We start from the raw sequence: 14,333 nt of genomic DNA, 5'->3' as shown, positions 1-14,333 counted from the left end.
CCTGGAGGGCGACCCCAGCCACTGCGGCCATCGCATATTAGCCTGTCACCACAATCTCACCTCCATCTCTCTCGACTCTCGAAACTTTTTGGGATCGGTTCTTGATCAACATAACTATTATGTCAAAGCCATTGACTACCAAAACTCCACCATCAGAGTGGCTGATCCTTTCCTCAACAATCACAACATCTGCTCTCTCCCAATATCTTCTTATTCTTATTATTACCTTACCGATGATTCTAATTACGATTACCAAATCCCATTTACTGTCAATATACATGATTATAAAGCCACCTCTATCAATTTGACGAGCTGCCCTAAATCTAATCCCATGAAGAATTCATCCCTCTACACCAACATTTCTACAATTGTTCTATAATGAATGATAGATATTCATATATAAAGGTCGGACACATGAATGCCTCCGAGGTACCGCATCTGTGCGGACTACATCTCATAGCAATGACGTCGTGGGAGTTTCATGATCAGAACAATGTATCTCTTTCAGAAATCCACCACTCTCTCTTGTATGGATTTGAACTCATCTTCGACAGCAACAGGACATTATGGTTTGATCCCTTACTCCAGTTGGGTAAGACCGTAAGAATCATAGAAATACCAATGTTTAATATCTAATCATTTTGTGTTTTTATATTATTCTAGGTAAGAACCTCCATCATGTATCTACAGAACTGATGCTTCGCCCACTTCCTCTACTCATTCTAGGTGAGATCCTCCATCATGTATGCACTATGCTTATAAGGATTACTGACCGCTAAAATTCAAATAAATAAAATTATCCTAAATTATACTCCCTTCGTCCATGAAATTTGTGGGGAAAATGTAAAATCCCTTCAGTTTTTTCAATCACTTTAAGTTTGTGGGGAAATAAAAAAAAAATCGACTAAACTCCGTTATATTAGCTATCAATTGTTCGATCATCTTTTTTAAACTTAAATTGAGAAATATTGCAGGTGTGCTATGTGCAATTCTAAGAATTCCTATATTCACCATCATTGGAATCGCCGCTGTATCAATGGCCTTACTTCGAACTTACTTTTTATATTACGACACAATCAGTAAGAATCCTTACTTTTAATGGATACATAAACACATAATTTCCATGAATAAAAAGAAGCATCTGAATTGGAATCTCTTGTTTATGCATATATCGATCTAATTTTTTACTTTAAATTTACTCTCTCACCCTCATGAACTAAAATGATTTTTTAATGTTTATTTTTAAATTCATTTCTAAATTTTATTTGGCTACAATGTGCGTGCAGGCTACAATATCCTAGCTGCTCAAGGACTTGGCATTGAATTAGTAATCGGTGCGCTCCTTGTTTATATATATGCCCTACTTACTACTCCCTCCGTTCCATACTAATACTAATGGAGGCGTTTATTTTCGGCACGAAAATTAAGAAAAATTATAGTATTAGTTAAGTGAAGTAAAGGCAGAGTAAAATGGAAAATGAAAAAGGTAGAGAGATGAAGAGAGAATAAAGTAAGAGAGGGTAAGTAGATGTGGAAAAATGTGTTAATTTTTACCATAAAAGGAAATGACTCTATTATTATGGAACGTATCAAAATGACAAAATGACTCTATTACTATGGAACAGAAGGAGTACTCAATAAATCCTCCCTAAATAATTGTTCTATTTACTACTCCCTCCGTTCTAAGTAACGGAGGCGTTTCTTTTCGGCACGGAGATTAAGAAAAATTGTGTTAGGTGAGTTAAGTAAAGGGAGAATATAGTGGAAAATGAAAAAAAGGTAGAGAGATGAAGAGAGAAAAAAGTAAGAGAGAGTAAAGTAGGTGTGGAAAAATGTGTTAACTTTTACTAAAAAGGGAAATGACTCTATTATTATGAAACGTACTAAAATGACAAAATGACTCTATTACTGTGGAACGGAGAGAGTATTATTCAGGTTATTTTAACCAATATTTCCAAATCCAAAAATATTAAAAATCACTAAAAATGGGATTTTGTAGATTTTCAAGATCACAATCTTCATTTCCCCTTGTTATCTTGATAGTTGGACTAAGTAAAAAGGAAAAGGAAATATATGGATGTAAATGCTAAATTGCTAATCATATTTAATGGGTAAACAAAACTCATGCGTAATCTATCTAATATATTATTACAGAATTACAAATTTAAAACTAAACTAGATATTACAAAAACATAGAGTGCTACAGTATATATATAAAATAAATAACAGTAAAAACAAAAATGCAATACAAATACTTATGGAACCACATATATAAGGAAATTGATCCCTAATATCATGAACTTTGCTCAGATTTTAGTTTTTCCCATAAACTTACAAATTAGTACCATAAATCATGAACTTTCAGATTGGTTTGATATTTCCCCAATAATCCAAGAATTTTTGAAGAAATTTCCTAAAATGTGTTCCTAGCGTTTGTGAAAGAGAGAAACAAGATTTTGAGTTTTAATTTTTGTAGCGTAGCATCACTAGTGTGTGTTTCTAATTGAATTCTTTGTGTTTTTATTAAATTTATTTTGTTTTCTTTATTTTTAGAATTTTATTTTGTTAAATAAAAGTAGTATTGTGTTTAATATTCTAAATAGATATGTCAACATGACATGCCACTCGAATTCTGCTAAATAGGATTTAAAATGCCATATAAACTAGCCAGATTTTATTCTTGATCTACCATGGAAAATGCCAAACCAATCTAAAAGTTCATGATTTATGGTACTAATTTGAAAGTTCATGGAAAAAACCAAAATTTGGGCAAAATTCATGATATTAGAGGCCAATTTCACTATATATAATGCTAGAATTCCTACTTACTAAAACGTTACAACTTATTTATATTATGCTTCAAATTTCATTACACATCTCGTATTTATTTGTAATTTTATTAAACACGTAGTTATATTACGCTTCAAATATTATTACACATGCATCGTGCATATTTTTTCGTTCCTTATAAACGTAAACAGAAACTTGTACAGCATTTATGTATTTTTTCCCCTTGTCATCGCAGAATTTATCTTCTTGCTACCAAGGTTTATCCTTTTTCCTGTTGCTATGTGGATTTTGATCAAGAAATTTCGGAGAAGACACATGTCTATGTATAAAAGTATAGAAAGCTTCTTAAGAAGTGACAATGAACTCATGCCAATTAGATATTCATATTCAGACATTAAGAAGATGACCGGAGGCTTTCAAGACAAACTGGGTGAAGGTGGCTACGCATCTGTTTACAAAGGGAAGCTCCGAAGTGACTTTCATGTAGCAGTCAAATTACTTAAAAAATCTGGAGGAAGTGGACAAGACTTCATGAATGAAATTTCAACTATTGGAAGGATCCACCATGTCAATGTGGTGAAACTCGTTGGATATTGTGCATACGGCTCCAAACGTGCACTTATCTATGATTTCATGCCCAACGGTTCCCTTGATAAATATCTTTTCAATAGAAACAGTACGATCTCATTGAGTTGGGATACGAAGTTTGAGATTGCAGTTGGTGTTGCTCGTGGGATTGAGTATCTGCACCGAGGGTGTGATGTTCAAATCTTGCATTTTGACATCAAGCCTCATAACATACTTTTTGATGATAACTTCATCCCGAAAATATCAGATTTTGGGCTAGCAAAGTTTTTCTCAACTGATAAAACCACTGTGACTATGACTGCTGCTAGAGGAACTATAGGATATGTTGCCCCTGAACTGATTAGTAGAAGTATTGGAGCAGTCTCTTACAAGGCTGATGTGTATAGTTTTGGGATGTTGTTAATGAAAATGGTGAGTTTGAAGAAAGACTTGATAGGGAACAACGACAATTCTAGTCAATATTTTCTGTATTGGATATATGACTACTTCAATCAAGGGAAGGATATGGAAGTTGTGAATGGTGGTGAGGATGAAAAGGATGATGATAGTTGGAGGAAATTTGGTCGGAAGATGACAATAGTTGATTTATGGTGCATACAGATGAATCCAGATAATCGTCCATCAATGCACAAAGTGTTGGAAATGTTGGAAGGTGATGTTGAACGTATAATGATTCCTGAGTATCCTTCACAATCTATTCAAGCCACCGTAGATCAAACATGTTCCACTGATTCAGTATCATTGCTGGAACATGATGATGCTTCAACCAGTGTTGAGATTATAGTTGAATAATTGCATAGCATATAGTCCTAAATCGCCTAAATATTGTAAAATGTCCTAGTATTTAGGTTTATATGTATGTGCTCCATGCTCTAATAAATTGAGTTTAGTAAAATGTGTTTGGTGTCTTGTATTTATAACTTTGGGTTGTGATTTGTGATGTTAGCATATGGGCCTCGGCCCAAAAGAATATTTTGTGTTATTGGATTATCACTGAGCCACAAATTAAAATTATAAGGACCAAATTATATGTAAATGGATCAAAGTTCATTATCCTAGGTATGGAATTCCTTGGCTATTTATTAGGATCATCTGAATTTATGTCAACTTTTTTTCATGGTGGGGAAGTATTCACTCGTCTTCTGATGCTTATAACACCATAATTTCAAACTAAAACTAAACTACACTTTTAAATTTTGAAATAAGTGAATAAGATTAAAGCTCACAAATTTTATTAAATACTAGTAGACAAAATATCAACAAAAGAATAATATTGTCATTATGTTATCATATGATAATTTTTGTGGGTGTTTTTTATATCAACATAGTGTATTACAAATATCAACAATATGACATGAAAATATCAACACAAGGATATGAAAATATCAAACATTTTTATTGATATTTACCTACACTATATTGAGATTTTGCATACACTATATTGAGATTTTTTGAATTTATTGATAAACTCTGCTAATCAATATGTATGAAAATTGAAATATAATTTATCAAATTTCATCACTCGAACATCGTCGGAACATATGCAATTGAGATCTCGTTGGAATCCTTATAAAATTATCTTTAATTTGATATATTTTTTTCGAAAAAATAATTTAAATTGAGAGAGTTACGTTACTTTAAAGTTTTAAGATGATTTTGATGAGAGAGAATTGACATTAATACTCTTTTGAGTTTATTTAATAATTTTTAGTTTAAAATCTAATTCATGTAACATTATTTCAACTATTAAATCTCCTAATCTAATGACTAAGATTTGGTTTTAATTTGTGACGGCTAATTGATCACTCTATTAAGGAAGTACTTATTCTTTACATAATATAAACTTCATGTATCTTAATTTATCAGATAAATTTTTATATGTATATACGTATGGTAATAAAATGGGTTATATGTATATACGGCTAATTGATCACTCTATTAATGAATACCTGCTAATATTTTCTTATGCACCCAACCATGATCATAAACTAGTGAACTCGTCTCTCATGCCATAATTTTATTTATTTTAGAAAACATGAATTCACTAATAAATTGAGATTTTTTAAAGATGAGTTTATGGTTTTGGATTACTTCTTTGGGCCTTCATTTGTGATAATAATTATGGGCCACAACCCTCAAGAAGAAAAATATTGGGTTATAGAATAAAATATGGGCTCAAAGTTTGTATTTTATAAATGGGTCAAAACTCATCAGCCCAGTTATATAATTCCTGGGCTAATAGTATTTTGTAATGCATAGATCGTAGTATATGAAAATCAAAATAATATTACCTCGACTTTTCCTACGAAGACTTGGTGACTATTCTAAGTTTTGTATATCTTACGAAGACTGGCTAGACTATATTATCTGTTTGATTAAATAATAGTCGTGTCACTTTCTATTGAAATTAATAAACACTAATAGTCAAAGAAAGAGATGAAAAAAATGCCCAATCACCGTTGGCTCTTGTGTGCTACACTCCATTATCAATTGGTGCAGAATTAAAATCTATGTATCAACAATGATGAATTATTCACCTCTCCTGATTGTATTGTTGTATTTCCTTCCATCTTGTTATGCAAAGTGCACCCCTTCCGCCTGTGGCATCTTTGCCAATATCAGCTCCCCTTTCGGCCTCAAGGGCGATTCCAAAAAGTGCGGTGATCGCAGATTTGAATTAACATGTGAAAATAATGTGACCTTCTTCTCCCTCAATTCTCACAAATACTATGTCAAAGCAATCAACTACGACAACTCCACCGTGAGGCTAGTTGATGCTTCCGTGAACACCAATGACATCTGCTCTTTCCCCTCCGTCTCCGCATATGCCTATCAATTCAGCCGTGACAATCCCAACCGCCCTCCTTCCATTGCCGAGAGTTATTTCAGTCCTCTTCGTTTAATCCATCTTCATTTGATGAGGTGCCCGCACCCGTTGCAGAATTCTTCCCTCTTCACAGATATCACGACTCGTTGCCCCTCCGGTTCAGAGTATACTTATGTAAAAGTTGGAAGCATGGAGGTCTCACGTGTAGAGAAGATGTGCAGAGATGAGGTGATAGTGATGACATCCTGGGATTTTAAGGATTCGAACAACGTCTCGCTTTCAGAAATCCATGACTCCCTCTTGTATGGATTTGAACTCACCGTATGCCCCTTGTGCACAGCAACAGAGAGTTTGCAGGGTAAGAGATTCATTGATCTCATCACACTTTTTTGTACTGTACTAATCCTTTTTCTGTCATGGAATATGCAGATAAATTTAGAGTCTTCTTCTACAGTAAGGATTCTCACACTTGTTTTCCTCATTCTTTTCGATACATACACATTGAGAGGGCAAACCATATCCCACATCGGAACTCCATTAGTATGAGGCCTTTTGGGGAGTACCCCAAGAGCAAAACCTCAAAGCGGACAATATCATACTAATGTGGAGTTCGGGTGTGCACCACCGATACCCAACACACATTATATTGAATAATTCTCATTATATTGTTATATGCAGGTCTTATCCCTATTCTTCTGGTCATTACATGTGCGCTCCCACTCCATCTATGCTTCACTAACTATATCAAAATTATTACTTAATATGTTATTCCATTTAATCATATGATGCACGTTGCAGGTCTTTTATGTGCACCTCCTATAACTTCAATTATTGGATTCGTCGCTATTTTAGGACTATTAGCTTATACAGGCTTCTTGATGGTTTATTCCAGTAAGAAATCGATCTTGCATTTCCTTTATTTATTACTTTATCCGTCCTTTAAAAATAGGAACTAATTCCATTTTGATTTGTCCCATAAAAATAAAGTGACACTCATTCTTCACAAACAATACTTTAATCACTTTTTTTTTCTCTCTGTCTTACTTTACTAATTGTGCATTAAAATTCACTCGTTTTAAAAAATTTCTATTTTTATAAAACGGACATAGTAATATTTTTCACATTAATCCTTTATTGCTAATCATGTTTATGCTTGCAGAGATTGGAGAGACTATTCAACTATCAACTGGTGCGCTCTAATTTATACTTTACTTACTATTTTAACTTGTGGTGTAAAATTTAAACTGTTGATGCATGAAATTGTTCAGTTCAGAAACATTGCTACAACCTTCATCCTAGAAAAATAATAGTCTTAGTAATGAACGACACTGATTTTAATGTAAAATTAGTAATAAGAGGACTATGAAAGAAAATATAGTTGACATATTGCTAGTGTGAATAGAATGGATTGCACCTCACTTTATGGAGAAACTGGATAAAGACTAATTTTGGTGGTCACACTAAAATACATAAAGCCATTTTTCATGGACATAGATAGCACTAGTATTTTTCTTATAATCCATAGTGATTTTCTTGTTCTTTTTCCATATCATGTCAGCCTTCGTCTCAACCATGATCATTTGTGCACCAAGATTCATCATTTTCCCTCTGGCAGTCTGGCTATTGATCTACAAATTCCGAAGAAGGCATTTGTCCATGTACAACACAATCGAATCTTACCTCCAAAGTGACAACAAGATCACATCAATTAGATATTCATATTCGGACATAAAGAAAATGACGAAAAGTTTTCAAGAAAAATTAGGTCAAGGAGGCTACGGTTCTGTTTATAAAGGAAAGCTCCGAAGTGGCGATCATGTAGCGGTCAAAATGCTTGGAAAATCCGGAGGAAATGGACAAGACTTTATGAATGAAATCGCAACTATTGGAAGGATACACCATGTCAATGTGGTGACATTAGTTGGATATTGTGCAGAAGGCTCCAAGCGTGCCCTTGTCTTAGATTTCATGCCTAATGGTTCTCTTGATAAATACCTCTTCAATAGAGAAAAATCAAATTCCATAACTTGGGAGACAAAGTTTGATATTGCTGTTGGAATAGCTCGGGGAATTGAGTATTTGCACCGAGGGTGTGACATACAAATTCTACATTTTGATATCAAGCCTCATAATATTCTTCTTGATGATAAGTTCATTCCCAAAATATCCGATTTTGGGCTAGCAAAGTATTGCTCCACGGATAAGAATACTGTTACAATGACTGTTGCTAGAGGAACCATAGGGTATGTTGCTCCTGAACTTATCAACAGAAGTATCGGTGCAGTATCTTACAAGGCTGATGTGTATAGTTTCGGGATGCTATTGATGGAAATGGTGGGCTTAAACCGAGACTTAAGATTAAACAATTGTGATTCTAGCCAATATTTTCCTAATTGGATATATGAGTGCTTTGAGCAAGGTAAGGATATTGAAGTTGAAAAGGCAAATGAAAATGAGGATAGCGAAGGCACAAGGAAGCTTGTGCGCAAGATAACGATAGTTGCATTGTGGTGCATACGGATGAGTCCAAATGATCGTCCATCAATGAATAAAGTAGTGCAGATGCTGGAAGTAGATACTTGATTTAATGATATAGTTGTGTCACTTTTCTTCCAAATAAATAAATTACAGTCAAAGAAAAGGAAAGATGGAAAAATGTTGAACAAATCAATGTAGTAACTTATTTGCCAAAAACATTAGTTGAATTTGATTGTGCATGTGTTATATATATATGGTTCATCTCATGTAAAAAATCTTAAGTTGAGCTCATCTTGATACATAATACTACTAATAATTTCTTGACTTTTCTTGCAAATATCCGTAAAACCAAAGTCAACTGAAGATATGAAGGTATTCATGAATTGATGAAGTAGTTATAATTCTGTCACTTTCTTTAAAATTAATAAATGATTAAGTGAAGTAGACTCAGTCAAATATTGTTGTGGAGAAGAAGAATTAAAGTATGTGTTCATAATCTGAATCAAATCAAACAACAAAATGATGAAATGTTTTCCATATGTGTTGATTTTAATAGTAGTATGTTGTGATGCAAAGTGCAGCCCTTCTTCATGTGGCATCCTCAGCAACATTAGCTCCCCTTTCCGCCTCAAAGGCGACCCCAAAAGCTGCGGCGACCGCAGATTTGAATTACGCTGCAAAAATAATGTGGCCTACATCTCTTCTAACTCTAACTACTATGTCAAAGCAATCGACCACAAAAACTCCACCATCAGGCTTGTTGATGCGTCCATTGTTAACGACAACATCTGCTCGTTCCCTGTTGTTTCTCCAAATGCCTTTAGCATCTTCAATAGCCACGATCCCTTTCCTTACCGAGTTTCGCCAACAATAAACCCTATTAATTTTTTTAGCTGCCCAAATCCTTTGAAGAATTCTTCCCTCTTCACAGATGTTACTACTCATTGTGCCTCTAGTTCTTCACCCCATCTTCGTAATACTAATATGTATGCTTATATCAAGGTCGGACACATGAATGCCTCTGAGCTGCCACAATTGTGCACACTAGATCTTGTAGTGATGACATCATGGCCGGAGTTTAAAGACTTGAACAATGTTTCGTTGTCTGAAATCCACCAATCTCTCTTGTACGGATTTGAACTTGTCTTCTGCTCCGAGTGTAGCATGCGTAAGACTACTCAAGTTGTGATTACTTTGTCAATAGATTTCTTCTGTTTTTATATATGCTAATGCGTTTTTACTCGGAAATATGCAGTCACAATTCATGAATCCTTCTTATTTGGTACACTCTGTTTTCACTCAATCTCATAGTATTATATCTCTTTTTATGATATGATTAACTGAAGGTTAATTGTGCGTGCTTCAATATATCTGCAGGCATTCTCCCGATTCTTCTGATAATTGCAGGTGCGCACTTTGAATCGTTAAATATCCGATTGTACTGCTTTGATATGAATAAAGATAGTAATAGTCAACTTATGATGAAAAGATTGCTAAAAAAACATGAATATTTGCAGGTCTGTTATGTGCAGTGGTAAGCCCTCCTGTATTCACCATCTTTGGATTCGCAGCTGTATCATTGCTCTTCTATTATACACCATCTATCTTTTTCACCGTGATTCAACGTAAGAATCCTTATATATATACGTTACCGATATATATTCACTCTTGTTTTGGCTTATGATGTATAATTTGTTGTGCTTGCAGCGGTCAGAGTCGTCGGATCAGGTTCTTATACTTATCTACTGCCTGGTGCACTCGATTTTTATGCGGCCAGATTACGGACTTATCTACTGCCTGGTGTGCTCTCATTTTATTTTTTTACTAAAAGATAATAACAACTGTATTCATACCAAAGATTTGAGTTTCTTCGATGTTTTTTCAGCCTTTATCTTAAGCACCATCATTTGTGCATCAAGGGTCTTCACCTTCCCGTTGGTGGTGCGGCTTTTGATTTACAAATTCCGCACAAGGCGTCTCTCCTTATATGAAGATATAGAATCATTTCTACAAAGTGACGACAAACTCGCCCCAATTAGGTACTCCTATACGGACCTCAAAAAAATGACCAAAGGTTTTCGAGATAAACTAGGTCAAGGAGGTTACGGTTCAGTTTACAAAGGCAAGCTCCGTAGCGGACATGATGTTGCAGTAAAACTCTTGGGGAAATCGGGAGGAAAAGAGCATGACTTCATGAATGAAATCGCAACTATTGGAAGGATACACCATGTCAACGTCATCAAATTGGTTGGATATTGTGCGCATGGCTCCAAACTTGCCCTTGTCTTCGATTTCATGTCCAATGGATCTCTTGAAAAGTACCTCTTCAATCGAGAAAACATGAAGCCCTTGAATTGGGACACAAAGTTTGAGATTGCAGTTGGAGTTGCTCGTGGGATTGAGTATTTGCATCGAGGTTGTAACATCCAGATTCTGCATTTCGACATCAAGCCTCATAATATACTCTTGGATGATAAATTCACACCCAAAATATCTGATTTCGGGCTAGCAAAGTTTTGCTCTACGGGTAAAGATACAGTGACCTTGACTACAGCTAGAGGAACTATAGGGTATGTCGCTCCTGAATTGATCAACAGAAGTATTGGGGCAGTCTCTTACAAGGCTGATGTGTATAGTTTCGGGATGATGTTAATTGATATGGTGGGGTTGAAGAGAGACTTGAGAGGAAATAATGATCATTCCAGCCAGTATTTTCCATATTAGATATATGATTGTTTCGAGCAAGGCAATGATATTAAAATTGAAGAAGCAGAGTGTGACGATGAGAATGAGAATAGAAAGATTATTGTTAAAAAGATGACCATAGTTGCATTGTGGTGTATACTGATGAGTCCAGATGATCGCCCATCAATGAATATGGTATTAGAGATGCTGGGAGGTGATGTTGAACGTTTGCAAATTCCTTCTCAATCGACTCAAATTGGAGTGGGTTTTGAGCAAACGGAAATTACATGTTCCTCTGATTCTGTTTCCTTGCTTCAACATGTTGATGCTTCGATCTATACTGTCGAGACTCAAGTGTGAACAACAATCATGGGTTTACAAATGAATGGCTTTGCTTAAAAGGTTTGATTTGTGTATTATTCTAGGCAAAACAAATCTAGCTGTCTTAATAGTCCACCAACTTTTATTTATTGAATCTCATGAGTTTGTTAACTAATTATATGTTATCCGAGTATTTTTTAAAAGATTATACGTTATATTTCATTCTAATTAATTTCGTAGGTCATTATGTACATTTTAATATAACATATGAGATAATATGTTTGTGTTAAAATGACAATACCTCTTAAAGTGACACCGTGACACCACATATACAGCCATATTATAAACGCTACACAGCAATCTATAGATTGTTGTATAGCGTGTTGGATATTGCTGGCCGAGAAAAATTGATGTATACAGTGTTGCATATTGTTGGCCGTGTTTTTTACCCTTTTTTTTGCCACATGGCAGTTTATTATTCGTCCACGTATACAAATAATTGACTAGAAATGGTGGTATGGTATTATTTTAAGAAATGATGGTACCCTAACACTTCCAGAACTCTCATTAAACATATCATGGATATTATTTTCAATTTATATATTACTATATGTAAATCATGACGTAGTTAGCGATCACATAACACACATTACATCCTCATAACACACATTACATCCTCGTTTAGTAGCCTACTAGAATATTTTATAGTGTGAAATATGTTTGTGTTTAATACCCTCTATTTATTATGACTTGTGAGCTACACTATATGTATTTATAGAAGGATTACGGCTTTCCGAATGGACTTAATTCTATCGATTTGACATTTACTTATTTAAGTCCACTGATATTAATCTATTTAATTAAAAAATTAATATTGCATTGAGTTCACCATGATTAACATTGTATTGATATTAATATATTTAATATGGTCGGTTTAAGTTTACCATAATTCAACTTTGAAATTTCTGTTTATTTATCAATAAAAAGAAGTCTCTAGGCCAATAAATACAAAAAATCATAAGGTTCATGATTTATAGGCAAATGCATTAATAGTACACCAACTTATAATGTGTCGTGATTTTACCACGACAAAATACTTCAAATGTGAGAATATGGCCCTCGGCCCTTACAAGTACATTTTGTGTTAATGAATTTAATATTATAGAAATTAGAAATCTCAATATTAGAAATTTAGAATTTAGTTAATCACCATGTTGTGTTAATGGTGAAATGAAATAGGTAAAAATGTTAAATTAGTGATGGGCATCAGCGAAGCTAAACATTCGGCGCAAGATAGGTGAGCTATCTAGATATACTATTTGTTTTAGACTTTTAGTAATAGTTGTGCCACTTTCCTTTAAAGATATTATAAATAAAAGTCAATGAAAGAGATGAAAAAAATATTCGATTAGTAATGTACCTTTTGAATCTTATTTAGCCACTATCTGCTGCAATCCGAGTTTATTGAACAATTAAGAAATTAATGATGGTTTTCCAGCCATATATTCTCCATAAATTAAATATGCATTAAGGCTCGCAAAAATATTAATCATTTAATTATTTCTTGACTTATTCTACAAACATTTGTAATTCCATAGTTTGAATTATTAACATTATAGTACTCCCACCAAGTAGATAACGTACTTGGGAATTGACGTGAGATATGAGATTTTAGGTGAAGTTGTTTTGTTTGTTAAGTGCAGAGAGAAGATTGTATATTTATATTAATGTGAGAGGGAGATTTTATCAAAAAAGAAAATGTAAAATTTTTAATGGGATAAACTAAAAAGGAAAGTGTGACATCCATTATGGAACGGGGGAAGTACTAAATTAAGATTCTTTTACGAAGTCACACTTTTACACACGCAACCTGAATGAATGTATCCATAAAATCAACCTCAACGCAAGAGAAATAGTATTCAATAATTGATGAACCTTTCACTAACATGGTAGTATGAGGAGACTATTTCAACTTGCAAATCAAGGATATTTGATTAAGAAGTCAATGATATTTCTTTCACTTTCTATAATTAATAAAAATTTAAGTGAAAGAAAATGCATAACTAATCAACTTATTATCCTTGAGTATTCGAAATGGGATGGTTGAGAATGAAACCAAAAAATGCCAATAATTTCTTACGTTATCAAGTAGAGTATAGGCTGGTGTTCGAGGTTGTCAAGAATAATTAGTTTTCTGTTTTCTGGATCTGTCACGACAACTATGAACGAATCAACAATGATGAAACGTTCGTATGTGTTGATTGTATTAGTAGTACTCCATTTGTTACCATGTTGTGATGCAAAGTGCACCCCTTCATGTGGCATCCTCAGCAACATTAGCTCCCCTTTCCGCCTCAACGACGACCCCAAAAACTGTGGCGACCGCAGATTTGAGCTTCGCTGCGAAAACAATGTAACCTCCATCTCTCTCAACTCTCAAAACTACTATGTCAAAGCAATCAACTACCATAACTCCACCATCAGGCTGGCTGATGCTTCCATTAACATCGATGACATCTGCTCTTTTCCCGTCGTTTCAGCATATATGTATAATTTCACCACCACCAGATATACCTCAAACATCATCTATGATGATCATCATACTCTTCCTTACCTAATTCCTGAAACAACACCAAACCATATT

General features: G+C 34.2%; 4 protein-coding genes across 4 annotated transcripts in view; all 4 read left to right on the top strand.

Annotated features, from left to right (window-relative positions):
* The first annotated feature begins 676 nt into the window (after positions 1-676).
* On the top strand, positions 677-4,210 carry LOC125210674 (rust resistance kinase Lr10-like). Its single transcript, XM_048110235.1, has 4 exons — positions 677-726; positions 975-1,079; positions 1,287-1,334; positions 3,026-4,210. The coding sequence occupies exons 1-4, from the start codon at positions 696-698 to the stop codon at positions 4,168-4,170; spliced, it is 1,329 nt and encodes a 442-aa protein (XP_047966192.1). The 5' UTR covers positions 677-695; the 3' UTR covers positions 4,171-4,210.
* A 1,667-nt stretch (positions 4,211-5,877) lies between these two features.
* On the top strand, positions 5,878-8,788 carry LOC125210090 (rust resistance kinase Lr10-like). The gene is made up of 6 exons (XM_048109669.1): positions 5,878-6,563; positions 6,635-6,658; positions 6,884-6,913; positions 7,004-7,096; positions 7,365-7,394; positions 7,764-8,788. Exons 1-6 carry the CDS (start codon positions 5,900-5,902, stop codon positions 8,786-8,788), a joined length of 1,866 nt encoding a protein of 621 aa, XP_047965626.1. The 5' UTR covers positions 5,878-5,899.
* Positions 8,789-9,202: 414 nt separating this feature from the next.
* LOC125210089 (LEAF RUST 10 DISEASE-RESISTANCE LOCUS RECEPTOR-LIKE PROTEIN KINASE-like 2.7) lies at positions 9,203-11,864 on the top strand. The gene is made up of 6 exons (XM_048109668.1): positions 9,203-9,851; positions 9,939-9,965; positions 10,061-10,090; positions 10,201-10,308; positions 10,391-10,483; positions 10,569-11,864. The coding sequence occupies exons 1-6, from the start codon at positions 9,203-9,205 to the stop codon at positions 11,405-11,407; spliced, it is 1,746 nt and encodes a 581-aa protein (XP_047965625.1). The 3' UTR covers positions 11,408-11,864.
* LOC125210088 (LEAF RUST 10 DISEASE-RESISTANCE LOCUS RECEPTOR-LIKE PROTEIN KINASE-like 2.7) overlaps positions 11,501-14,333 on the top strand; it is a 4,888-nt gene continuing 2,055 nt past the window's right edge. Inside the window, exon 1 of the mRNA XM_048109667.1 lies at positions 11,501-11,724. Coding sequence (XP_047965624.1) covers positions 11,501-11,724 — 224 coding nt within the window. The remainder of the gene's footprint in view (positions 11,725-14,333) is intronic.

Source organism: Salvia hispanica, chromosome 3, assembly GCF_023119035.1.
Source record: "Salvia hispanica cultivar TCC Black 2014 chromosome 3, UniMelb_Shisp_WGS_1.0, whole genome shotgun sequence".
Classification (NCBI taxonomy): Eukaryota; Viridiplantae; Streptophyta; class Magnoliopsida; order Lamiales; family Lamiaceae; genus Salvia; species Salvia hispanica.
The sequence above is the reverse complement of the archived record's forward strand: the minus strand, read 5'-3'. Positions and strand labels throughout refer to the sequence as shown.

Bases quoted from the DNA above. Each gene is read 5' to 3' on its own strand.
- LOC125210674 (XM_048110235.1), top strand. From the start codon at position 696: ATGCTTCGCCCACTTCCTCTACTCATTCTAG. The intron at 1,080-1,286 runs GTAAGAATCCTT...ATGTGCGTGCAG, and splicing joins TTTATATTACGACACAATCA to GCTACAATATCCTAGCTGCT. The intron at 1,335-3,025 runs GTGCGCTCCTTG...TTGTCATCGCAG, and splicing joins TGGCATTGAATTAGTAATCG to AATTTATCTTCTTGCTACCA.
- LOC125210090 (XM_048109669.1), top strand. From the start codon at position 5,900: ATGATGAATTATTCACCTCTCCTGATTGTATTGTTGTATTTCCTTCCA. The intron at 6,659-6,883 runs GTAAGGATTCTC...TGTTATATGCAG, and splicing joins ATTTAGAGTCTTCTTCTACA to GTCTTATCCCTATTCTTCTG. The intron at 7,097-7,364 runs GTAAGAAATCGA...TTATGCTTGCAG, and splicing joins CTTCTTGATGGTTTATTCCA to AGATTGGAGAGACTATTCAA.
- LOC125210089 (XM_048109668.1), top strand. From the start codon at position 9,203: ATGATGAAATGTTTTCCATATGTGTTGATTTTAATAGTAGTATGTTGT. The intron at 9,852-9,938 runs GTAAGACTACTC...GGAAATATGCAG, and splicing joins CTGCTCCGAGTGTAGCATGC to TCACAATTCATGAATCCTTC. The intron at 10,091-10,200 runs GTGCGCACTTTG...GAATATTTGCAG, and splicing joins GATTCTTCTGATAATTGCAG to GTCTGTTATGTGCAGTGGTA.